The sequence below is a fragment of the Hemiscyllium ocellatum genome, chromosome 20, assembly GCF_020745735.1.
Source record: "Hemiscyllium ocellatum isolate sHemOce1 chromosome 20, sHemOce1.pat.X.cur, whole genome shotgun sequence".
In the NCBI taxonomy this organism is placed as follows: Eukaryota; Metazoa; Chordata; class Chondrichthyes; order Orectolobiformes; family Hemiscylliidae; genus Hemiscyllium; species Hemiscyllium ocellatum.
Window position 1 is genome coordinate 7,586,785 of NC_083420.1, and position 25,561 is coordinate 7,612,345.

The 25,561-nt window shown below is 41.8% G+C and overlaps 1 protein-coding gene across 1 annotated transcript; it reads left to right on the forward strand.

The window, feature by feature from the left end:
* The first annotated feature begins 10,117 nt into the window (after window positions 1-10,117).
* jpt2 (Jupiter microtubule associated homolog 2) lies at window positions 10,118-25,491 on the forward strand. The gene is made up of 5 exons (XM_060840122.1): window positions 10,118-10,214; window positions 20,007-20,149; window positions 21,667-21,812; window positions 23,190-23,232; window positions 23,380-25,491. Exons 1-5 carry the CDS (start codon window positions 10,165-10,167, stop codon window positions 23,535-23,537), a joined length of 540 nt encoding a protein of 179 aa, XP_060696105.1. The 5' UTR covers window positions 10,118-10,164; the 3' UTR covers window positions 23,538-25,491.
* The last annotated feature ends 70 nt before the right edge of the window (window positions 25,492-25,561 follow it).

Genomic DNA, 25,561 nt, shown 5'->3' on the forward strand with positions numbered 1-25,561 from the left:
ATACACACTGCATGGTTTGGAGAGTTTGCTTTCAAAAGATTGAACGTCAAACTGACAAAAACCCGTCTTTCAAAATGCTCACTTTGTCAAAACATTTCATGTGATTGAGAATTTTTTTTTGCCGTACTATCGGTTTTCTTTTGCGTGTTTGAACAAAGGAAACATTGTATACAAAGGACGTGATCTTGATCTTTGTTGTTCCTATTATAGAATTTTTTTCTGAAAAGTTTTATAAGTTACTATACAGTTTCAGAGAATTAGGATTTTCTTTTACTTTGGGAAAAGAATGTTTTACTGGTGAATGTTGATTCTATTGAAAGAAAAAATGACTGAAGTTAGTTTGACCCGTGGAATTGAAGTTGAAATTATTTACATTATTTGCACTGAATGGAATGCTGCTGATATTCAGCTCAAATGCTTGTCATTCTCAGTAAGCTTTTATATCCTCTTCTGTTGTTGCATTATCTGTACAGTTTAATTTGTATATATGAAAAGAATTCTTTTTTTTTGCTGACCGCAATGAAACCACTTGCCCCTTTCAGATACCTAGGTACAGGAACTGCACAATAAGCTGCCTGCACAGATAGCTGTATCCTGGACAACCTTAGCAGTAGCTCAGTTGGTAGCACTCTGGCTTATAAAGTTCTAGGTTCAAATCCCTTTCCAGAACTTGAGCATACAAATCAAGGCTGCCATTCAGTACATCACTGGGATGTCCAGGCGTGTCAGAGATGCCAATCTTTCAAATCTGGCATCATATCCTGGCTTCAATTGCCTGCTCTGAAGTAAGTGAAAATGGGGAAAAAAGAAACTGAACACTTTTTGAAGAAGAGCAGCTTGCATTCTGGCCAATATTTATCCCTCAATCAATATCACATAAATAGCAGCTTGTCTTGTGATCATTTTCACAATGCCGTTTATTGGAGTTTGCTGTTGTGCAGAAGTGGAGTCTTATTTCCTACACTGCAACAATGACTACACTTCAAAAGCACTTAATTGGTTGTAAAGTACTTTGAGTCAAGCAGTAGTTGGGAAAGTCAGTGTGTAAATACAAGTTTTCTTCCTCCCTCTAAGTTTACGCTGGCTTACTCATGCTTGAAATTTTGTATCTTCAAATGCTCCCTTCCCCCAAATAAGATTAACAGTTATTGGCATGTAACTGTTACCAATTGTATTCAAACTTAAATAGATTTGATGTGGAGGTGCTGGTGTTGGACTGGGGTGGACAAGATCAGAAATCGCTCAGCACCAGGTTATAGTCCAACAGATTTATTTGAAATCACAAGCTTTTGGAACACTGCTCCTTCATCAGGTGAAGTCAGGACTTCATCTGATGAAGGAACAGCGCTCCAGAAGCTTATGATTTCAAATAAACCTGTTGGACTATAACCTGGTGTCATGTGACTTCTGACCTTAAATAGATTTAACTCAAACCCTTGCACTGAGCAAAAGAATATCCTTGTTATATTATCCTGGATGAATTGAAACATAGTGTACAAATTTTAGACACCATTAAAATTCAAGGAGTGGGAGATCATTTAGCTCAGTTGGCTCGATGGCTAACATGGTTACAAAATATAAGCCAATGGTGTGAGTCCATTCCCTTTTATGGTGACCCTATGTCATCACTTATGCTTATAGATTGGATACTCTTAAGCTGTACGTAACCAATTGACTCTCGCATTGGCAGTGATGTCCATGATTCTTTCTGGACTACAGCCCCAGAACATACCATGGGTAGAATGTTATTTTAGGCTCCATTTTAGAAAGTCTCTCTCTCAAAGTCTTAAAACATGTAGATAGACTTTATCGAGCTCTGGTGCTTGGGTTTGATCCCTATGTGATATTAGCTTGAGTTTAGTTAAGTGTAGGCTCTCAGAACATAATATATTCCTACACCATCTGTAACTGCTTACTCAACATCATGACTCAGAATAAAATGATTGGTGTAGGAAATGAGAAATATTTATGCTACAGTTAGCTTTAGCAATTGAGGCCTTATTGATAAAGGAAATTAGCTTTTTTGACAAACTGTACCTAACCTAGGATTTCTTGATGTTGCCATTTAATGTGCTAATATCATTTACTTAAATGGATACATCTTAACGCCAACTACAAATAAAAAGTTCCTCCATAGTTCAAATAAAAAAATGGATCTGGATTAAATTCGGGGATTACATTATTTTGACACATCTGTTACTTTGAACCTGTTTTTTTTTGCTTTGGTTTACTGCTGATAAAAAGTACTGATTGATGTTAGTTGGCAGAAATATTATAATTTTTGAAATTTTGGTTCTGTTATATGTAAATAAAGAACGAGGATTCAGTCATTGTCACGCTTGTTCTGTAAAATGCTTGCTGGCTGCCAATTGGGATCTGTGAGCAGAATCAGCTATTCCAAATAAATCTTCAATCTTGCAAGAGGTGCTCTGATATCTGTAGATTTCTTATGCTGTAAAGCTCCCTGCATTTCTCACCCAAATATATTAGCTCTTTGCCACTACACTGTTTGAGCAGTGCTACTACTGTTCCAGTATTTCACTCAGGAGTTTTGTTTATTTGAGAGTTTCATAAGTGAATGCTAATTGGTGATTTATAATGGTGTGAGGACCTAACAAGGCTGAATTCAACCCTGCTGAAAATGTGTTGCTGGTTAAAGCACAGCAGGTTAGGCAGCATCCAAGGAACAGGAAATTCGACGTTTCGGGCATAAGCCCTTCATCCTGATGAAGGGCTTATGCCCGAAACGTCGAATTTCCTGTTCCTTGGATGCTGCCTAACCTGCTGTGCTTTAACCAGCAACACATTTTCAGCTCTGATCTCCAGCATCTGCAGACCTCATTTTTTACCCTAAACTCAACCCTGTCCTTTTTTATATTGATGTCCATTTTTAAGCAGCAGTCCTACAATTCCATTATTACCAAATAAGGATTCTAGACCTTCTTATAAGACCACAAGAATTGGGAGCAGAATTGGCCACTTGGGCCATTGAGTTTGCGCTGCCATTCAACCTTGGTGATATTTTTCAATTCAATTCTCCTGCCTTCTTTCAGTAACTCTTGATCCCCTCACTAATCAAAAACCTATCTATCTCTGCCTTAAATACGCTCAAGGACTCCTGGCCTCCATAGCCTTTTGTGGCAGTGAGTTCCACAGATTCACTACCCTCTGGCTGCAGACTTTCCTCCTCCTCCACATTGTAGAGGGTCAACCAAAGAAACAAAACAAAATTTACAACCCAGGAACAGGCCCTTCAGCCCTCCCAGCGTGAGCCGATCCAAATCTACTGTCTAAACCTATCACCCAATTCCTAAGCATCTGTATCCCTCTGCACCCCATCTACTATGCATCTGTCCAGACGCATCTTAAATGAATTTACCGTGCCTGCCTCTACCGCCTCTGCTGGCAATGTGTTACAGACACCCACCACCCTCTGTGTAAAGTACTTGCCGTGTGTATCCCCCTTAAACTTTTCACCTCTCACCTTGAAAGTGTGACCTCTCGTTATTGAATCCTTCACTCTGGGGAAAAAGCTGATCTCTATCTACCCTGTCTATACCTTTCATGATTTTGTAGACCTAAATCAGGTCCCCCCCAATCTCCTTTTTTCTAATGAAAACAAACCTAACCCACTCAACCTTTCTTTGTAGCTAGCACATTTCTTACCAAGCAACATCCTCGTAAACCTTCTCTGCACCCTCTCCAAAGCATCCACATGCTTTCGGTAATGTGGTGACTAGAACTGTACACAGTTATTCTAGATGTGGCTGAACCAACGTCGTGTACAATTTTAACATGACCTGCCAACTCTTATACTCAATACCCTGTTGGATGAAGGCAAGCATATCATGTGCATTCTTGACCACTCTATACCCCTGTGCAGTAACCTTCAGGGTACAATGGATCTGCACTCCCAGATCTCTCTGCTCATCAACTTTTCCCAAGGCTCTGCCGTTCATTGTATAATTCGCTCTAGAATTAGACTTCCCAAAATGCATCGTCTCACATTTGTCTGGATTGAACTCCATCTGCCGCTTCTCCGTCCAACTCTCCAATCTATCTATATCCTTCTGTATTCTCAGACAGTCCCTTATGCTTTCTGCTACTCACCAATCTTTGTGTCATCTGCAAACTTACTGATCATGCCAACGGTGCCTTCTTCCAGATCATTTATGTACATCATAAACAGCATTGGCCTCAGCAGTGATTCCTGTGGAACACCAGCGGCACGGTGGCACAGTGGTTAGCACTGCTGCCTCACAGCGCCTGTAGACCCGGGTTCAATTCCCGACTCAGGCGACTGACTGTGTGGAGTTTGCACGTTCTCCCCGTGTCTGCGTGGGTTTCCTCCGGGTGCTCCGGTTTCCTCCCACAGTCACAAAGATGTGCGGGTCAGGTGAATTGGCCAAGCTAAATTGCCCATAGTGTTAGGTAAGGGGTAAATGTAGGGGTAAGGGTGGGTTGCGCTTCGGCGGGTCGGTGTGGACTTGTTGGGCCGAAGGGCCTGTTTCCACACTAAGTCTAATCTTAAAAAAAAAAACACTGGTCACTTTTCTCCATTTTGAGAAACTCCTTTCATCTGTTACTCTGTGTCTCCTGTTGCTCAACCTGTTCTTTATCTACCTAGCTAGAACACCCTGCACACCATGTGACTTCACTTTTTCTATTAGTTAACTATGGGGAACTGACATCTACAGCCCTTTCTTCATCTATGAACTTGATCACTTCCTCAAAGAACTCTATTACGTTGGTAAGGCCTGCCTAAAACCATGTTGCCTATCGCTGATAAGCCCATTCTTTTCTAAATATAAATAGATCCTATCCCTCAGTACCTTCTCCAGCAACTTTCCCACCACTGACATCAGGCTCACTAGTCTGTAGTTACCCGGAGTATCCCTACTACCCCTCTTGTACAGAAGGGCGACATGAGCAACCCACCAGTCCTCTGGCACCTCACCTGTATTTAAGGATGCTACAAAGGTCAGGGCCCCAGCTATTTCCTCTCTTGCCTCACTCAGCAACCTGGGATAGATCCCATCCGGTCCTAGGGATTTGTCCACCTTAATAACCTCTAACCTACCCAACACATCTTCCCTACTTATGCCAACATGATCCAGACTGATCAAACTTTTATCTCTAATCTCAACATTCATCATGCCCCTCTCCTCAGTGAACACTGATGCAAAGTAATCATTCAGAATCTTACCCATTTTCTCAGGTTCGACACACAGCCTTCCTTCGTTATCCTTTAGTGGACCAATCCTTTCTCTACTTACCCGTTTACTTATATAAGAATAAAAGGCTTTGGGATTCTCCTCAATTCCACTTGCTAAAGGTATTTTATGACCCCTTTTAACCCACTTGATTCCTCATTTAAGACTGGTCCTACTTTTCCGATATTCCTGCAGGGCCCATTCTGTTCTTAGCTGCCTGGGCCTTATGTACGCCTCCCTTTTCCTCTTGGCTAGTCATACGGTTTCTCCCGTCATCCATGGTTCATGAATCTTGCCTTTCCTATCCTTTACCTTCAAAGGGACATGCCTATCCTGCACTATTTTTAACCTATCTTTGAAAGCTTCCCACATATCAAATGTGGACTTTTCTTCAAATATCTGTATCCAATCCACAATCCCCAGATCCTGCCTAGTTTTGATATAATTGGCCTTGGCCCAGTTTAGCACTCTTCCCTCAGGACTACTCTCATCTTTGTCTATGAGTATTTTAAAACTTAGAATTGTGATCACTGTTTCCAAAGAAATCCCCCATCGCAACTTCTACCACCTGTCCTGGCTCGTTCCCCAGTACCAGGTCCAATATGGCCCCTTCCCTCGTCAGACTATTGACATACTGCTCTAGAACACTCTCCTGGACACTTCTTACAAATTCTGCCCCATCCAGACCTCTGACACTAAGTGTATCCCAGTCAATGTTGGAAAAATTAAAATCTCCTATCACCACTACTCTATTGCCTCTACATCTTTCCATAATCTGTTTACCTATTTGTTATTTTACCTCACGTTCACTGTTGGGAGGCCTGTAATACAGCCCCAACAATGTAACTGCACCCTTCTTATTTCTCAGCTCCATCCATAATGCCTCACTACTCAAGCCCTCCATAGTATCCTCCATTAGCACAGCTGTGATATCATCCCTGACCAGCGTTGAAACTCCACCACCCCATTTTTACTTCCCTCCATGTCCTGTCTGAAGTGTCTATATCCTGTCTGAAGTATCTATTCACTCTGAGGCCATGCCCTCAGGTCTTAAGTCTCCGACTTGTGGAAAAATCTTCTCTATGTCCATTCTATCCACAGCTCTCAGTATTCTGTTGCAGTGAGATCCAGACCGCGCCCCCCCATCACTTATAAATTCCATCAAGCACAGAGTCCTCAGCCGCTCTTTCTTATGAACCTCCTCTGGACCCTTTCAAAGACCAGCATATCCTCTCTTAGATTATGGAGCTCAAAATGGTTCTCAATATTCCAAATGCTGTCTGACCAGTGCCTTATTCAGCAATATAATCTTGTTTAATACATCAGTGCTGTGCCAGGGGAGTGCTGAATTGTTGAGAGTGGTGTTCTTCAAATGCAACACAAAACTAACAAAATGTTTATGCAAAAGAATCACTTAATTATGTACTCTTAAATCTGATTATTTCAATTTTTTTTGAATGCCAAATCCCACTTGTGTTGCTTAACCTTATTGGAAAATGTCATTTTTAGCACAAAGACAGTTCCCGGGAATCAAATGAGTTAGAGCCTTTCTATTTCATTCCTCCCAAGTGGCAATGTTTTTCTATTTGACATCCTGGTGCATATGCCTGAATAACATGACTATTGAGGACATTTAGAAATTATAATGGATAAAAATGAGTGACCCAAAATTCAGACCTTCGAACAAGAAGTTAAAGACACAAAAATGTATTATAGTTGCATGGTCATATTAAGGAATCACAAAGAAATCTTTTTGACTCAGTTGTCTAATGGCAAATAATAGATGTTTTTATGGGGAAATGAGGAAATTATTTAAAAGAATTGGTTCGATAAAGGATAAATGCCAGTAACTTGTTTAACACTGTGCTAATTATAGTGCAAAATACAGTACCAGATGAGATGAGAAGTTTTGGGAAGTTTGGATGCCATACACATGTATTGGACAAATCAAGTCTGGAGGCGCCAAAAATGTGGACAAGTGATTTGTCACCAGGCAATGTTGTGTGAGCGGAAATGAGTAGTCTTTGAGGTGCATATCACTTAAGAGGGAAAACTATTTCTCATTTGTGTTGAGGCATGCAATTTACTTTATTTTTGTTTGCTCCTCTTGTTTGCAAGAAGAACTTTGTAGATTTGCTCTGGTGTTTTAACATTGTTCCAATTCTTAAACTTTTTTCTATCCTGGACAATTTTGCCAATGAATGACCTTGATTCCGTATTTATTGAATCTTTCCACATTTTGAGGTAAATAGTAATACTTTGTTAAATACATGACAAAATCTAAAATGATGAATATGACTTCTGAGTAATTCTAGTTAGTTCGGCATAAGTTACCTAAGTTTTCTTTGTAACTACCTTTTTATTTTGTAAAATCTTTGTAACCAGTTCAGCCAGTAGGATTAATATGATTGCTTTGATTCCTGCTGTAAAATCTCCTCTTATGCCATTGACTGGTCCATACATTCAAAGACTAAAGTAGACCACGTGAACCTAGGATATCTTGTTTCATGTAGTTAAACCTGAAATTCCATAACAATACTAGTCTCCAAGACTACGTATTTCCACCACTTTAATACACTAACACACCTATTAACATTGAACACTGCCACCATCAATGGTTATTCACAACTTCCTGCAAGATTTCAATTTAATATTTCACTGTTAAAGATGCTATATAAATGATAGATGTTGTTTGTATTAATATTCCATGTTTGACTGAAACTTGGCTCATGGATAAAGGCACCACACCCTCTAATCAAGTCTCTCAGTCTGGCTCATCTCATGAGCAATTGAGCTTTACCTGCAAAATTTATGGTTACGTACAAATAGTTGAAGTATTCATTTGTTGCCATCAGACTCCACTATTCCAAGGCAGTTATGAGCAGCCTCCCAACCACCTCAAATCTGTGTTCATCAAAAACTTTGCTGTCCATTGCAAACAAACATGCTAGTGTTAAAACTAGACATGTTTTCATAGAATGTCTTGTTGCAGTTTAATTAAATCTTCTCCCTCTAGGGATATTCCTCTATTGTAAGATACTCTTGCCTATAATTCTGATGCTATGTTAGGAAATCTTTTAAAAGCAGTTGTTAGCTGTTAACAATGGGTGATAGCTAGACAATATGTTGAAGGTGTTAGCCCCCTGTGTTCTCTGTCTATGCTATGATGTTTAGCTTGATTCTAATCTTAAAAAGTGAGATAATGGAGTTTTACATGAATTCATGCAGTTTTTGAGCAAAGTATAATGTAACCCTGCAAGAACAAATTCACCCCACAAAATGTATGTGTGCATGTGGGGCTTTGTCTGTGTGTGTGTGTCTGTCTGGGTTGAGGGTTGTGAGTGTATGTGTGTGTAGTGTCTTAAGTCTGTGAAGGAGGGGGTGCGTGTGGGAGTGTGTCTGTCTGTAAGGGTGTATTTGGGTGTCTGAGTGCGCGTGTGTGTGTGTGTGTGTGTGTGTGTGTGTGTGTATAGTGCAATGGTGGTCACCTGTAATGTGACATGAACCCAAGTTCCCGGTTGAGGCCCTCCCTTTGCTATCAGCCTCTGCTCAGCCAACTGGGAGGGAACACTCCTGTCTGTTGATCGTTGTGCGGTGCCCATTCATCCGTTGTCGTAGCCTTTGGGGATCACTTCAGTGGTCCAGGACATTCGACCTTGGACCTTCGGGTGACCATCCTCCAAGGTGGACTTTGGGACAGGCAGCAGAGAAATGTGGCCGAGCAGAGGCTGATGGCAAAGTTCAGTACCCACAGGGAGGACCTTAACTGGGACCTTGGGTTCATGTCACATTACAGGTGACCACCATTGCACTATACACGCACAGACACACAGACACTCCTCTACACACACACACACACACACACGAACTCTTATACACACATACACATGGACACACATATACACAAACACACACACAGACACCCACAGATACCCTGACAGACACACATGCCCCTCCTCACAGACTTAAGACACTCTACACTCGCTATGCACACACATACACTTTCTCACTCACAACCCCCAACCCAGACAGACAGACACACACACACAGACAAAGCCCCACATGCGCACACATTTTGTGGGGTGAATTTGTACTTGCAGGGTTACATTGTACTTTGCTCAAAAACTGCATGCATTCACATCAACCTCCACTATCTCACTTTTTAGGTTAGAATCAATCTAAACATCATGGCATAGACAGACAACACAGGGGGCCAACACCTTCAACATATTGCTGAAAATGTGTTGCTGGTTAAAGCATAGCAGGTCAGGCACCATCCAGCTCAGGACAACACTCTCACAGACCTGCACAACCTGTACCTTCAACATATTGTCTAGCTATCACCACTGGTAACAGCTAACCTGAGAATGCAACCTTTTTAAAAAAAGTTTTGTGATTTACACATGAAAGAAGTGAAACTATCACTGTATTCTAACAGATGAAAGGCTTAACAGACAATCAATTTTTCAATGTATAATTTCAGTTACTGCAAATTTTTGCTATAAATTCTGAGCCCTCCACTATCACCCGGTGAAGGAGCGATGCTCTGAAAGCTAGTGTGCTTCCAATTAAACCTGTTGGACTATAACCTGCTGTGTGATTTTTAACTTTTAAGAAAGTAACTAGATTGGGTTGGTGTCTGTCCAATCAGAATGCTTATTCCTCTGGGTGGGACTAGATGCCGGTATATCGGATATTTCTTTGGCTGGGAGGCCAGTTGATTGACGTCAGCATAACCCAATGGACCTGCGTATCCTGCGGAGTGGGCCGGGATTGATGCGGACCCCAAGCGAATGGGGTTCGTCTTTCCTTCAGGGTGGGGCGGTACCACACCTAACTGACGTGCGATCCGACCAATGGGAGGCGACGCTGTGCCCGCCGCTGGTTTAAATAGCGACGGGCGGGAAGTGGCCCGCGGCCGTTGGAGGGTGAGAGAAGGCGAGAGTTGGTCATGACTTCGACAAGTACTTTCCAGGGCCTGCAGGATAAACCCAATTCCAGGTAAAGGAGAGGCCGCGCGCTCACCGCCCGTGAGTTCTATCTTGTTGTCGTCAGCGGGTGTACCTTTAACATCGCGGTCTCTCCCTCCACCATGTGTCGGGCCTCGGGGAGAGAAACCCCCCACCCCCCCGCCCTCAGGGTCTGAATATCCTTGTTCCTACCAACCCCGAGCCCCCGCACCCGGACCGGGGCGCTCTGAGAGCCCGACCCATTTACCTCACCCCCCCACCCCCACCCCAAGCTCCGGAGAGGGGTCTCTGAGTGTCCTCCTTCTCTTTCCCCCCCCCCCCCGCCACTCGTGGAGGCAGAAAGCTCTCCTTATTTACCCCCCCCCCCCCTTCGGGGTCTCTGAAAGCCTTTCTTCTTACTACCTAACCCCCTCACCCAGGGGAGGGGTCTGTCTGATCCTTTTTACTGTCTTCCGGGGGTAAGGGTCTTTGAATGTCCTCTTTGATGCCCCCTTTCTTTGGGCTGAGGTGGGGGGGGAAGCTCTGGATGCCCCCTTTCTTTGGGCTGAGGTGGGGGGGGGGGAAGCTCTGGATGCCCCCTTTCTTTGGGCTGAGGTGGGGGGGGGGGGAAGCTCTGGATGCCCCCTTTCTTTGGGCTGCGGTGGGGGGGGGGGGAAGCTCTGGATGCCCCCTTTCTTTGGGCTGAGGTGGGGGGGGGGGGAAGCTCTGGATGCCCCCTTTCTTTGGGCTGAGGTGGGGGGGGGGGAAGCTCTGGATGCCCCCTTTCTTTGGGCTGAGGTGGGGGGTGGGGGGAAGCTCTGGATGCCCCCTTTCTTTGGGCTGAGGTGGGGGGGGGGGGAAGCTCTGGATGCCCCCCTTTACTGCCCCCTTCCAGGATAAGAGGAACTCTGTACCCTTTTTTTTCTGTCTTCTCTCCACCACCACCGTGTCCTTGTTTAAAACTATCTCTGTTGTGAGGTGGTGGCTCCGAATATCCCTCCCCTCAGTAATTTCACTTCATTTACCCTTCCCTCTGTGTGGTGAATTATAGAAAGAATCTCTAGCTTCTTCTGGGGATGAGTGAGCCATACCCCAGTGTGTGCAGTTTCACTTTGAGTCAGTCTTCCGTCTCCAATACAGGAACTAATGCTTCGTCATTTGCTGATATCTGAGCAACAAGAACTGACCAAATCTTTTGTGTTAAAGTATTTATCTCTCTCGTGCGCTCTCTCTCTCTCTCTCTGGAAGTTCTCTACGCCCCAGCTCCTTGAAAGATTCCACAAATTCCCTTGTCACTTTTTGTATTTGCCTCCCTCACTAGCCGTTCACTTCATGGAATCTCCGGCATGTGCTAAGCCATTGTATTCCTGAAGAATGAATGACCGCCTCCTTGTCAAGGATGGTGACAAAGAATTCCAGATTAAATTTGAGGTTTTCTGAGCACTGAGTTGAACAAGAACCTATTCCATTTGACATTCTTCTACAGTGCAGCCATCATGCTGTGTTTTTTTTTTAAAAAAACCCTCAGTTCTCTGAGCTGTTAACCCTTTTCTTGCAAATCCACTCTAAAACGGTATAGGCTGTAGTCTTGGAGTAACATCCTGAGGTTTGACATTCCTATTAATTAACTAACTTGAGGTGTGGACCAGCATGTATTGTCCATCTCTGTTGAGAAGATGATGGTGAATTGCATTTTAGAATTATGTCCTGTCCATGTGCTATATGTAGATCTGCAGTGTTGCTGGGGAGGGAATTTTGGCAACACCAGTCTGACTCTTTTCCCTCCTATCCCCACCATGCTCCCTCCATCCTCTTTCCCAGCCTCCAGGAAAAAAAAGTCTGGATTGTGTGGCTTGGAGGGGAGTTTGTAGGTGGTGGTGTTCTTGTCTTTTTTGGTTGGTCCTAGGACACTGCCCTGAGAATCTCCCACTGTATTATCCTGGGCCAAAGGCATAGACCATAAGGTAAAGGAACAGAATTAGGCTGTTCTGCCATTTGATCATGACTGAGATTTTTTTTAACCCCATTCTCCTGCAACTATTGGTCTCTTTACCAATGAAGAACCTATCTATCTGTCTTAAATATGGTCATTAGTTTGGCATCCACAGCCATCTGGCAATGAAATCCACAGATGAACCATCCTTGGGTTGACTATTCCTCCTTATCTCTGTTCTAAAGGGTCATCCTTTCAAGCTGAGTTTTGACCTCTGGTCTTACTACTTCCACTAATAGAAGAGACTATCTTCTCTATATCCACACTATTCGGGCATTTCTGTTCTCTAAGTCTCAATGAGATTTCCCCACATCATACCTCTAAGTTCCATGGAGTACAGACAGTGTCCTCAACCACTCCTTATGAGGTAAATTCTTCATCCATGGGATTATTTATGTAAACCTCCTTTAGATCCCCTCCAATGCCAGCATATCCTCCCTTAGATTCAGGGCCCAAAACTGCTTATATAGTCAAGATATGACCAAAGCCTTGTATAGCTTCAGCAACAGATCTCTGCTCTTGCATTCTAGACCCCTTGAAGTGAATGCTAACATTGCATTTGTTTTCCTAACTCAGTGAACGGAACCTGCAAATTAACATTAAGTGAATCCTATACTAGGCTCTATGCCTCAGATTTCCAAAGGCTTTCGCTGTTTAGAAAGTATCTATGCCTCTATTCCTACCAAAGTGCACGACCTTACACTTTTGCACATTGTTTCCATCTGCCCCTTCTCTACCCATTCTCCTATCCTGTCTGAGTCATTCTGCAGGCTCCCTGCTTCAACACTACCTGCCTCCTCTGCCTATTTCAGATCATGGTTGATCTGTGCAGATAACATTGAATTGTGGAACAGGCTTGAGGGTCTGAATAGCCTCCTGTTCCTAATGATGCATGAGATTATTAACAGTGCTATCTAGAACTCGGTGACAACCTGATCGTTTCGTTGGAGTGATGAGGAGAAACAATGAGACTTTTACTGCTTGGCGTCAAAATGACTAGAATAGAAGGAGGCACATGTGAAATCTAAGCTGGCGATTAACTTGTTGAGCTGAACAGTCAATTTTTGTATATTTTAAATTCGCACCTGTCCTTTGTTTAGTGTCAACCATTGTTCACCATGTTAAATCATGCGGAAAGATGATTTCAGGCGCCTACTAATTCTGAAGGGTGCCAATTAGTTCTAAACTCGTATGGATGTCTGCTCGACTCAAATCTAAATTGTGAATTCATGCTTGAGCATGTACTGATGTGAATCAAAGGTTATATTGTTGCTTAGGTATCCTTCAGCTGATAATTTAAACCTTCACTTGATGGGAATTTAACCAAGCAAATGTCTTGTAATATCCTCTCCAATTTCACTTCAAACTGTAATGCTGGATTCATTACAGCATATGAACCATTGTTGTAATAGTTAATACTTGTAACCCTTTTATTTTTACGCTAAATCACCAAATTTTAAAGATCAAGTTCACTCTGCAAAAGTCACCTGACATTGGAGGAAGAACGCCTCATCTTCCACCTCGGGACCCTTCAACCATATGGCATCAATGTGGATTTCACCAGTTTCCTCATTTCTGCCCCCACCCATCTCATCCCAGTTTCAACTTTCCAGCTCAGCAGCGCCCTCTTGACCTGTCCATCTTCCTTTCCACCTAATTGCTTGACCCTCCCCTCTGACCTATCACCTTTACCCTGGCTATCTCACTCTCTCAGCTTTCTTCAGCCCAACCCCACCCCTCTTCCATTTATCCCCCCGCTCTGTGGCTCCCAGCCTCAATCATGATGAAGGGCCTTTGCTCGAAATGTTGATTTTCCTGCTCCTTGGATGCTGCCTGACCTGCTGTGCTTTTCTCGCACCACACTCGTGACTCTAATCTCCAGCATCTACAGTCCTCACTTGCCTAAATTGTTTAGTTGCCAGCTGGTTAACAGACACTTGGTTTGTTGTCTCTCATGGGCTGTTCGTGTTATGATAGACAAAACCTGAGCATTATTCAATCAGCTGACCATTTGTACTGTATTCCCAGAACTGAATTACACAAGAATTGTTAATGACTAGACTTGGCTTGAGACTAGTTGCAATTTAAGATTTATTCACCTATCTAGTAAGGTGACTTTTAGTAGTAACTGGATTTTATGTAATCTGTTTGGGTAAACTTTAGAACTCTGTCAAATTTTGTCTATTTGCTGTGAACTCTGGACTTTGTTCAGCTGGTCTCACTTAAATTGATTACAGTAATCTAATTTATACTATTAACAAATTGATGGTGAACAGCAAGTAAGATTCCTTGCAACTCAATGTGTATTTTGTCTTTTTTCCTTTTAAGTAAAGGTTCAGATTGTTTACTTGAAGGGCTGGCAGTAGACTGCACAAGTTGATTATACATTGCAACTTAATTTCTCAGTAATGCAAGTTTGTTCAGGAGTTTAGATACCAAATGTTTCTTTCTGATAAACTTGGTTATTCACTGTGCATAATCTTTTTTGTGTAGTATAGCAGGCTAGCTAATGTGTAACTGGTGTCATGCAGTTATTCCAGTTTGACAAAGCATCAGGGGTTAAGTTGTTTATCATTAGATGAACAACTTATGGTGACATAATTAAATAGTAATACCAGTCTGCCCCAGGGGTTAAAGAATCATAAGTTAAACCGAGCTAGGCTTTGGCTCTCGTATGGTAATCTGCAAATGGAAAGGAGTAATACCCACCTTGTTTAAATATGAAGTGAAACTGAATGTTTGCTAACATGGAATTGTTCAACAGTCTGCTTAGTCTAACTGGGTAAGTGCTATTAATAGTTCTGTCATGATACTTTTTTTAAATTTCACTTCGTAGTGGAACCAATTTCTATAGTCTGATCAAAGGTGATGGTTTGCTCTTTCGGTGATCGGGGTGTTGCTAGCAGAGCTGTGTGCTCACTTCTAATTGCTCTGAAAGCTGGTGGACTACCACCTTGAACTACTGTAGTCCACCTGGTGCAGTCTTACCTATAGTGTCCATGGGAGTTTAAGGTTTTTGATCCAGTGATCAAATTAATGATAGTACATTTCCAAGATATGGTGTGACTTGAAGGGGGATCTGTTCCCAGACATTTGCTGGATGGTAAGTGTTTCTAGGTTTTTGAGGTGCTGTTGAAGCATTGTGTGACTCAGGCATATCATATGTGCTGCAGATCACTCCATGTCGGTGCTTGGGCAGGTGGGGGTTGGAGATATTATGGGGTGAAAATGTGTTGCTGGAAAAGCGCAGCAGGTCAGGCAGCATCCAAGGAGCAGGAGAATCGACGTTTCGGGCATATTCCCTTCAGGAATGAGGAGAGTGTGCCAAGCAGGCTAAGATAAAAGGTAGGGAGGAGGGACTTGGAAGGGGTGTTGGAAATGCAATAGGTGGAAGGAGGTTAAGGTGAGGGTGATAGACCGGGGGTGGGGGTGGAGAGGTCAGGAAGAAGATTGCAGGTTATGAAGGTGGTGCTGAGTTCGAGGGATTTGACTGAGACAAGGTGGGGGAGGGGAAATGAGGAAACTGGAGAAATCGGAGTTCATCCTTTGTGGTTGGAGGGTTCCTAGGCGGAAGATGAGTCGCTCTTGGTCCAGCTGTTGTGTTGCTATGGTCTGGTGATGGAGGAGTCTAAAAACCTGCATGTCCTTGGTGGAGTGGGAAGGGGAGTTGAAGTGTTGAGCCATGGGGTAGTTGGGCTGGTTGGTCCGGGTGTCCCAGAGGTATTCTTTGAAACGTTCTGTAAGTAGGCGGCCTGTCTCCCCAATACAGAGGAGGCCACGTTGGGTGCAGCGAATGCAGTGAATGATGTGTGTGGAGGTGCAGGTGAATTTGTGGCGGATATAGAAGGATCCCTTGGGGCCCTTGGAGGGAAATAAAGGGGGAGGTGTGGGGGCAAGTTTTGTATTTCTTGTGGTTGCAGGGGAAGGTGCTGGGAGTGGAGGTTGGGTTGGTGGGGGGGTGTGGACCTGACGAGGGAGTCACGGAGGGAGTGGTCTTTTCGGAATGCTGATAGGGGAAGGAAATATATCCCTGATGGTGGGGTCCGTTTTGGAGGTGACGGAAATGACAAAGGGTGATATGTATCTGGAGGTTGGTGGGGTGGTAGGTGAGGACCAGTGGGGTTCTGTCCTGGTGGCGATTGGAGGGGCGGGGCTCAAGGACAGAAGTGGGAAGTGGAGGAGATGTGGTGGAGAGCATCGTCGATCACAGCTGGGGGGAATTTGCAGTCTTTTGAAGGTGGCCATCTGGGTTGTTTGGTATTGGAACTTGTCCTCCTGGGAGCAGATGTGGCAGAGACGAAGGAATTGGGAATATGGGATGGCGTTTTTACAGGGGGCAGAGTGGAGCAGGTGTAGTCTTAGTAGCTGTGGGAGTCGGTCGATTTTATAGTAAATATCGTCTGTGTTGATTCGGTCGCCCGAGATAGAAATGGAGAGGTCTAGGAAGGGGAGGGAAGAGTCTGAGACGGTCCAGATAAATTTGAGGTCGGGGTGGAAGGTGTTGGTAAAGTGGATGAACTGTTCAACCTCCTCGTGGGAGCACGAGGCAGCACCAATATAGTCATCGATGAAGCGGAGGAAAAGGTGGGGCTGGACTTCCCCCTCCCACTCCACCAAGACATGCAGGTCCTTGGGCGACTCCATCGCCAGACCATAGCAACACAATGGCTGGATTAAGAGCGCCTCATCTTCTGCCTAGGAACCCTCCAACCACAAGGGATGAACTCGGATTTCTCCAGTTTCTTCATTTCCCCTCCCCTGACCTTGTCTCAGTCAAATCCCTCGAACTCAGCACCGCCTTCCTAACCTGCAATCTTCTGCCTGACCTCTCCGCCCCCACTCCGGCCTATCACCCTCACCTTCACCTCCTTCCACCTATCGCATTTCCAACGCCCCTCCCCCAAGTTCCTTCTCCCTACCTTCTGTCTTGGCCTGCTTGGCGCACTCTCCTCATTCCTGAAGGGCTCATGCCCGAAACATCGATTCTCCTGCTCCTTGGGTGCTGCCTGACCTGCCCTTCTCCAGCAACACACTTTCAGCTCTGATCTCCAGCATCTGCAGTCCTCACTTCCTCCTATTATGTGGGGTGCCAATCAAGTGGGCTGCATTGCTTACATTGTGTTCAGTTTCTTCAGGTGTTTTTCAAGTTGAGTCTAGATAGTTGGGATATTCCACTGCACTCCTGACCTGTGCCTTGGCGATAGTGGCAGGTTTTGAAGAATTGGAAGCTGAGTTACTTGCTGCAGCATTTTGTGGCGCTGGTCTTGCTTTTGTAACCCCAATGTTTACATGGCTGGTCAGTAGTAATCCCAAGGGTATTGCTGGGGGTTCAGTGACGATAATATGCCATGATAGTCAATGTTTGTATCATCTCCTGTTGGAAATGCCCATTGTCTATTGTTACCTCAACCAGGTTACTTTATTTAATCCCTCCTGCATTCTTGAAGTGTCATTTCACCTTGATGTGGAACTTGATGTTCTGTCAGAAATCAGAGCAGGAGTAGACTGTTCCGACCATTAACTATGTGCCATCATTCAATAGATCTGATAATTCTCACTCCACTTTCCTCCTGTCTCATCAATGCAATCTGACAACTCTATACAGTAAATAATTCCTTAGACCTCTTAACCAGGGAGGGGAAAAAATCCTCCTTATCTCCCCCTTAACTAGGGTGATTACTCTGGGATTATGCACTTTCGTCCTAGATGCTCCCACAAGGGGAAACAGTGTTTCCAAATCTGCCCTGTCAAGCCCCTTAAGTATTTTGTAGGTTTTATTAAGGTTTTCTCTCATTTTTCTGAGCTAGTACATGCTCATGCCCTGCAGTCCCAGAATCCAACCAAGTGAACCTTTCCTAGACTGCCTTCAATGCTAGGATAGTATTCCTTGGATAAAGAAACAAAACTGTTCAGTGTTCCAAGTGTGGTCTGACAAGTGTCCTGTATGGTTTTAGTAACACCTCCCTATTATTCTATTTTAACAACAGTACCTGTTGGGTTTGCCTGCTTGTGTTTTCAATCTCCAGCATCAGAACAGAATCTCTGTTCTTTTGAAATAACAGCCAGCAATTCATTTACCATCTCTCTTGCCTGCTGAACTTGGATCCTAGCTTTTGTGAGCTATGCACAAGGGAACCCAGATCCCACGGCTGCAGTTTTCTGCAGTCGTTCCTCGTTTAAAGAATCAGCTGTTCTGTTCTTCCTGTCAAAGCACATAACCTCACATTTTTTTCTATGCTTTGTTCCATCTGTCAGGTTTTTGCCCACTCACTGTCTGACCTTGCTGATGAAGGGTTTATGCCTAAAACGTCAACTCCCCTGCTCCTTGGATGCTGCCAGACTTGCTGTGCTTTTCCAGCACCACCCATTTCAATTCCATATCACTCTGTACTCCTTTGTAAACTGTCAACCTTGCTACATGCCTTCCCACCTAATTTTGGCATCTGCCAACTGCCGACTAGTATATTCACTTCCATCATCTGAATCATAAACCTAAACACTTTGTAAATAATTGTGGCCCTAGCATTTAACACCTGTGGCACTGCATGAGTTATAGGTTGCCATTCCGAGAATGCTCCCTTTATCCCAATTCTCTTCTATTAATCGGTCAGTCATCTATCCGTGCTAAAATAGTAGACCTGACACCATGGACCGTTTACTTTAAGTAGTCTGTGTGCAATACCATGGGAGAAATTCATAATGTTACTTGGAAACCTGTGTACTAAAGTGAAAGAACAATGTAGGCATTTTCTTGGTATTTTTATATTGTATGTTTATGAAGGGAGAAGACACCCTATGGTAACTATTCTAGAGACCTGTTTATTACATGCATTTCAGTGGTTAAATCCTTGAGGATAACAGTTTTATGCATTACAGAAAAAGGCTGGATGGGAGGAAAATAAACTGTTGCTTAGTGGAATTACAGCCCTATGTTGAGGTTTGTGCTCAAAGGTTGAGGGTAAAAATGTTCGATCTTTATTTGTTATTTGAATTAAGACAGTTTCAAATAATTCTTGCATAATGTGAAGTAGCTTTTTTTTCCACTTTTGTGAAATTACTGCTAACAAGTTTAGAGTTCATTGGCAACTTCAAGATGTAATCTGTCACTGACCACCAAAGTAAGCAAATAGCAAAAATAAAACTTGTGATCTATCCCACCATATCTCAAGCGAATGGGTTCAGAAAAGATTTACAAGGATATTTTCAGGACTGGAGAGTTGAGTTATAAGCAGAGGTTGGATAGGCTATGACTTGTTCATTGGAGCATAGGTGGTTGAGGAGTGGCTTTTAGGAGGCTTCTAAAATCATGAGCATAGATAACATAAATAGAATAGGCCTTTTTCCCTAGGGTCGGGGAGCTCAAAACAAAAAAGGTATGTTAAGGTGAGAGGCTAAAGATTTAAAAGGGGTAACTTTTTCAGAGTGGTTAGTATGTGAAGTGAATGCCAGAGAAAGTGGTGGATGCAGGTACTGTTACAACATTTCAAAAGATGTTTGGGCAGGTACATGAAGTTTTCTTTTTAGTGATAGAGGCCAAATGCAGGTAAGCAAGACTAGTTTGGTTTAGAGAAACTTGGTTGGTATAGATAAGTCAAACAGAAGGCTTGTTTTTGTTATATCTGTATGATCTAACTTGCCCAGTATTGCCATCAACTGGGGTCATAAATGGACTTGCTAATACTAAATTTAAATTAAATTTTGTTTCAAATGCTGCATGCTACACTTCAATTATATTGAAATGTCATAACTATCTACCATTGGCATTTGATATCAGTAACTGAAGTTTGATTTTGAATTTGATGTACAGAGGATAGTGGGGCATATAATTCTGATTTTCTTTGTTCTCATTAGTCGTGTGCTCAAACCACCCGGTGGTGGTTCCAGCAATATATTTGGTGCCACTGATGTCTCGTCCAGTAAACCCCATAAGATGGCATCCAACATTTTTGGGCCTCCTGAAGAAACTTCATTGCCAAAGAGATCTAATCCTCCAGGTAAAGAAAATTAATAATAAAAGCTGTTGTGAATACCCTGTAGGTTAGGCAGTGGATACGGAGGGAAAGTTAACACTTTAGGACATGCCCATGAGCCTGAAACTTTCTCTGCACTGATTCTCTGATCTATTATGAATTTAAAAAGACAATACTGGAAGTACTTATTTCCAACATCTGTAGAAATGTGCTGAAACCATTGTCCCAATATTATTCTCGTCTCATCTCATGTAACATCTCAGAAGTTCTCTTGCCTCTAAACTGAATTTAATATCTTCATGGATGATCACTGATATTTGTACTGGTTCTATAAATATATATGGCATCAGTATGCAGCTATTTCTGGGATGCTGCATGATACGATTAGGGATGGTCTTGCATCTAAACTGAAGATCCTATTCCAACTTTGTACAAGAACCAAATCCAGATGCTATTTACCGTAAGATGTAGTTAGGCCACTTTGCCTAAGGTCTGCTCCACCAATGAGATAATGACTGATCTGAAAATCCTCAGGTTTCACCTTTCTCTATCTTTCCCCATATGCTTTGATTCTCTTACCTATTAGAAATTGGTCCATTTACTCCTCGAGTACACTTAACAATCCAAACTTGATAGCCCTCTGTGATAAAAGAATTCCAATCATTCACAACCCTTGGACGAAGTTCCTTCTTAGCCATTTTAAATGGGTGATTCTTGCACAGATTATCGCTTCTAGCCCTAATTTTATCATGCAATATCTCCGATATCTACATACTGATGTCCTATACATTTTATGGGACCTATTGACCAATATCACAAGTGGTCATCCATGAAGATATTTTGTTAAATTTAGATGCAAGAGAATGTCTGAAGAAGTTGCTGAGAGATCAGACTTTAAGCTGACTGCTGATTTTAGGACATTTTGGCACAAGTTTGCAAGTGTAGGAAATATGAATTTAAAAATACTTTAACTCAGTCTGTGGAAAAACATTTAAGTTTCAACCCCATGAAGGATGAGCATGTCCTGAAATGTTAACTTTCCCTCCCCATCCACTGTCTGACCTGCAGCATATTCCCCACAGCTTTAATTATGGCAAGCTTTCATGACCTGTAGACTCATCTGAATGTTACTGTATATTGCCAAGAGGGCTGTAGATGCAAGTAAACTAAAACAGATATCTAATCAAGTGTTAATTGGAAATATTTTCTTCCATTCTACTTCTTGCTTGTACAAGAAAGAGGAGTATAACTTGTTTGCTAATTCTTAAAACTAAATTTCCTCCTCTACACTGTTTTTAATTTGGTACTGCAGCAGTTTGAATTATAATGGGTAGTTCCTCTATCCTGCCAAATCCCTTTTCTAGAATATGCTGGGAGTAATACCAGCACAGAGGGGCAGTTTGGCCCATTCCCATAATTTGATAAATTGCTTTATGACTTAATTCACCATTTCAGATAGTGTCCAGAATCATTTTTTTTTAAATGAAGCATATATGTTACTAAACTAACTGCAACTTATTTCTGACAAACCTCTTATTTAGGTGGAAAAACCAGTGGGATTTTCAGTGAGTCAGAGCCTGTTTCTTCACAACAATGTGCTGCTTCAACTCATAATAATAAGAACAATGACATATTTGGGGAACCAATTGCTCCTGCTACAGTTCGTGTCCATCCAAACAAACCAAAGGTGAAGTTGGAAGCATGTATGTTCAGTTGAGTTGCTGTAAGAGCTGATATTAACTCAGTTAAACTATGTAGAAAAATTTGAAAATACATACCAACGGATTTAAACTGCTTCTTCCCTGCTGTTATCAGACTCGAACAGACCTTGTCTATACAGGGCATTCTGGTATAATGTAATGATTGTATTCCCCTGCTACCTCCGTGTGATAGAAAATCATGCTGTAGGAAACAGCCGTAGAAAATTGCTATAACCGTTCATTAGAAAGTTTGCGTTGTCCAAACAGTATCCGCGATTCGTCAGTTGCAGTATAGCCAATTTGTGTCGACGAAGCATTATAGCAGAAAGACCTATATTAAAGTTGTAATCTGTAGCTGTAATGTTACGTATTTTTGTTCTGTTCTAGTACCCTATGTAAGGTGTACTAACCAGACAAATCATACAAAGCAACATTTTTTCACTATATTGGTACATGTGACAATAAACAAAATTAATTTTAAATTGCATTTTGGTTAGCTCTACTCTTGTGTATAGATTAAGCTAATGTTTATAAAGCCAATTTAAGTTTGTTTAAATATGTACAAGGCAGCTGAAAAAGATCACTTCCATGCATCTCGATCACTGAACCTTTGTGCATTAAGTGCAGTCACTTCTGGGATATAATACATCCAGAGTACAAACATTTTGTTCAGTGGCTTGACAGCCAAGTGATGGTTGCAGTCAAATAGAACCGTCTTTGACTGTCCTTTCTTTTTCCCCCAAGGAAAATGAATTGTATTTGTTAATCACAGTTAAGTATTGATGGAATAATTACATAATGTGGGTGTTGCTGGCTAGACCACCATATGTTAATATTGACAGGTCCTTTGTTTTGAGAAATACTACATTGTAGACAAATACACAGGTTACCATGATACTTTTTGTTTTAGAAAAAATATTCTTGGAATGTGTGGCTGGTTAAGCCAGCAAGTCAACCATATTCCCATGGGAAAAACTCATATGTACACCAGACCAGATCATTCCCTAAAGGACATTAGTGAACCAGATGGGTTTTTATGATTAGTGGACAGTGATTACATGGTCCCAGTTAGGCTGTTTTATGTTCCCAGTTCTTATTGAATTCAGATTTCTCAGTCTTTAATGTTGAATTCAAACCCATGTCCTCAGAACATGAGGCTGGGGTTCTGTAATACTCCAGTGCCTTTGCCAATATCCTATCCCTCCCTAGCTGATGCTAGATTTATACTGGTGAAATCCTTTCTTTAGACTAGATTAAATTAGTGTCTGCATAATTTAGATCCAAAGAATTCTAACTGGTGGTTTTGTTACATAATCGGGTCTATTTTGCTGTGTAGAAACTAACCTTTCTTTTTCCCCAAACAGGATGCAAACATATTCTCCAGTGATGCAGATGAGGAGTTGAAAGGTAAAACTTGATCAGTATATTGTAACAATTGATATGCATAATTCACATCCAAATATGAAATCATCACTGCTTCAGTTAAATGTAAATGTTCTGCAAGTTTTGGAAAGGTGTTGATATTAATGATTTTAAATCTTTTTTTCTTCTAAGATGAAGAACATGGAGAAGAAAGTGAGGAGAAAAAAGCTGAGGAAAAGCCAAAGGAGCCTACAGTGGATGATCATGAACCTCATCTAGGTCCACGTCCACGATCCCATAACAAAGTTACCCAACCACCAGGTGGCAAATCCACCCTCTCCTTGTTCTGAGAAGGTTCTTTACTGTTTGACTCAAGTTAATCTGCTGTTTTGTGCAGAGGTTAACTTGTATAAAAACATTATTTTTGTCTTTTTTCACACTGAAGGTTTATTTGCAAAAGGCTGTTTTATTTTCAATGCAGTTGTTCATTTCAGCAAGGATTTGCTGGCCCAAAATGCTGAAGTGATCTAGAGATTAAATAATTGTAACAATTGGTAAAATAAAACTTGCATTGTAAATAAAGTAGCCTATACCCAAAAGTGACATACCTATCATTTGTATACTTGCTTGTGTCCTCCGCTGTTGATCACATCTGGCTCAATCAGGTGTTTGATCTATTGCCTCCAAATGTTTTCCTTCACTGCATCTTAAGTGCTTGAAAATAGCCCTGTCTTAAGTTCAAGGCAAAGTGCAATGGAGGTGTAAGCTCTTGGGTGCTTTGCTTCAATGCTTTGCAACCTAATCTTTTTTTCACTGGGTGTTTCTGGTCCAGATTCAGTCTCTAAGAATGGCCAGTCAGCTACACCATGCAGCTGTAGACAATGTCAGAGTTAAGTTTGGGAAGCCATGGTTTCTGATAAAAGATCGGTATTCTTCCTGTGGAATGGACTAGGCCATCCATAACATTGCAATGTACAGTTGTATTTTGAGCACCTGTGAAAAATGACTTGACTAGCTCTTGTTAAAGACTATATAGATTAAAAGCATTGATAGAACAGGATAAAATTGATCAGGATTGTGTAATTTGTCTTAATTGAAGAATATAAACCTGTAAAATCTTTAATTGTACACTCAATCCCTTGACATGATTGAAACATGCATATTATGGACCATTCCAAATCCTCAGGTATCTTTTTGTTTTGACCTGCTACAAGCTAGTATACAATATTGAGCATTGTCATAAATAGACAAGATTATTTAATTTAGAAATATTTATTTTGCTGAAATGTTTACTGTTTCCTTCTGGTTGGTCAAAAGTTTACTTTTTAAACTGGCTTTTGATTTTAGCTGTAATGCAAAGGAAACATTACCAGCAGGTTTCAATTTGCAGAATTTTCCTGGGAAGAGTTATGTCAATTTTTAGGCCTTTGTGACACAATCAAGTTGAATTTAGTTTTTAATTCTGCTGATATTTATACCTAGACTGACATAGGACAGGAAAACAACCCATTTACAAGGACTTGGTATTGGACTAAAAGATAGCTCTATTTGAACCTCTGTATTCTCTTGATATGCAGTTTTGATAGTACAATTTTGCTACATTTAAATTGTTTTATAGAAAATTTATTTTTTCCCTACACTCAATATACATTCTACATATTAATTACTATGGATTCCAGCTTCTACAGGCAGCATTTGAGGAACTTGATAACAACTCAATCTTTTTTATACTAGTTCAAGGGATGTACTGGAAATCAGGACACATAGTAATTGTTGCCAGTGAGAAAATATCTTGTGCCTTTATGCAACCATATTGTTTGGATGTAGATAACTGGATGGCAATGGCCAAAATAAAATTTACCTCTTATTTGTGAATCAGTGAAATGAAGAGCAGTTTTATTAAGATGTGCTTTCACTGTGTATTTTTTTTAAAACTTGGTATAAACTTTAATGCTGGGAAAAAAAAACCTCAGGTTTGGCTCATGTGAAGAGAGGTTTGATGTTTTGAGTCTGCAATCACTCTTCAGCTTAACACTAAATGAAAAAGTTTTCTTTTGCTTTCATAGAAATAAGTCAATTGTCTCCCACTGTAGGTGGAAAGGTATTCCAGAGAACAGTGCTGATTGCTGTAAACAGCAGACTAGGTGCAAATTATATAGTACACAAACTCCGGGAAGTCAAGTTTTAAAGGTGGAAAAAATAACTTAGTAGCAAATGGGTGAAAAAGGTGTACATGTTGAATGGATGAGTGAATTTGTGCAGGACTTTATATTGATATAAATAAATGTTGCTACTTTTCTCAAAGCCTGATTTTTCTGCCTGGCTCATATTTGTGCATTTCTTTCTATTTATCAACTTGCTACTATTTATCACC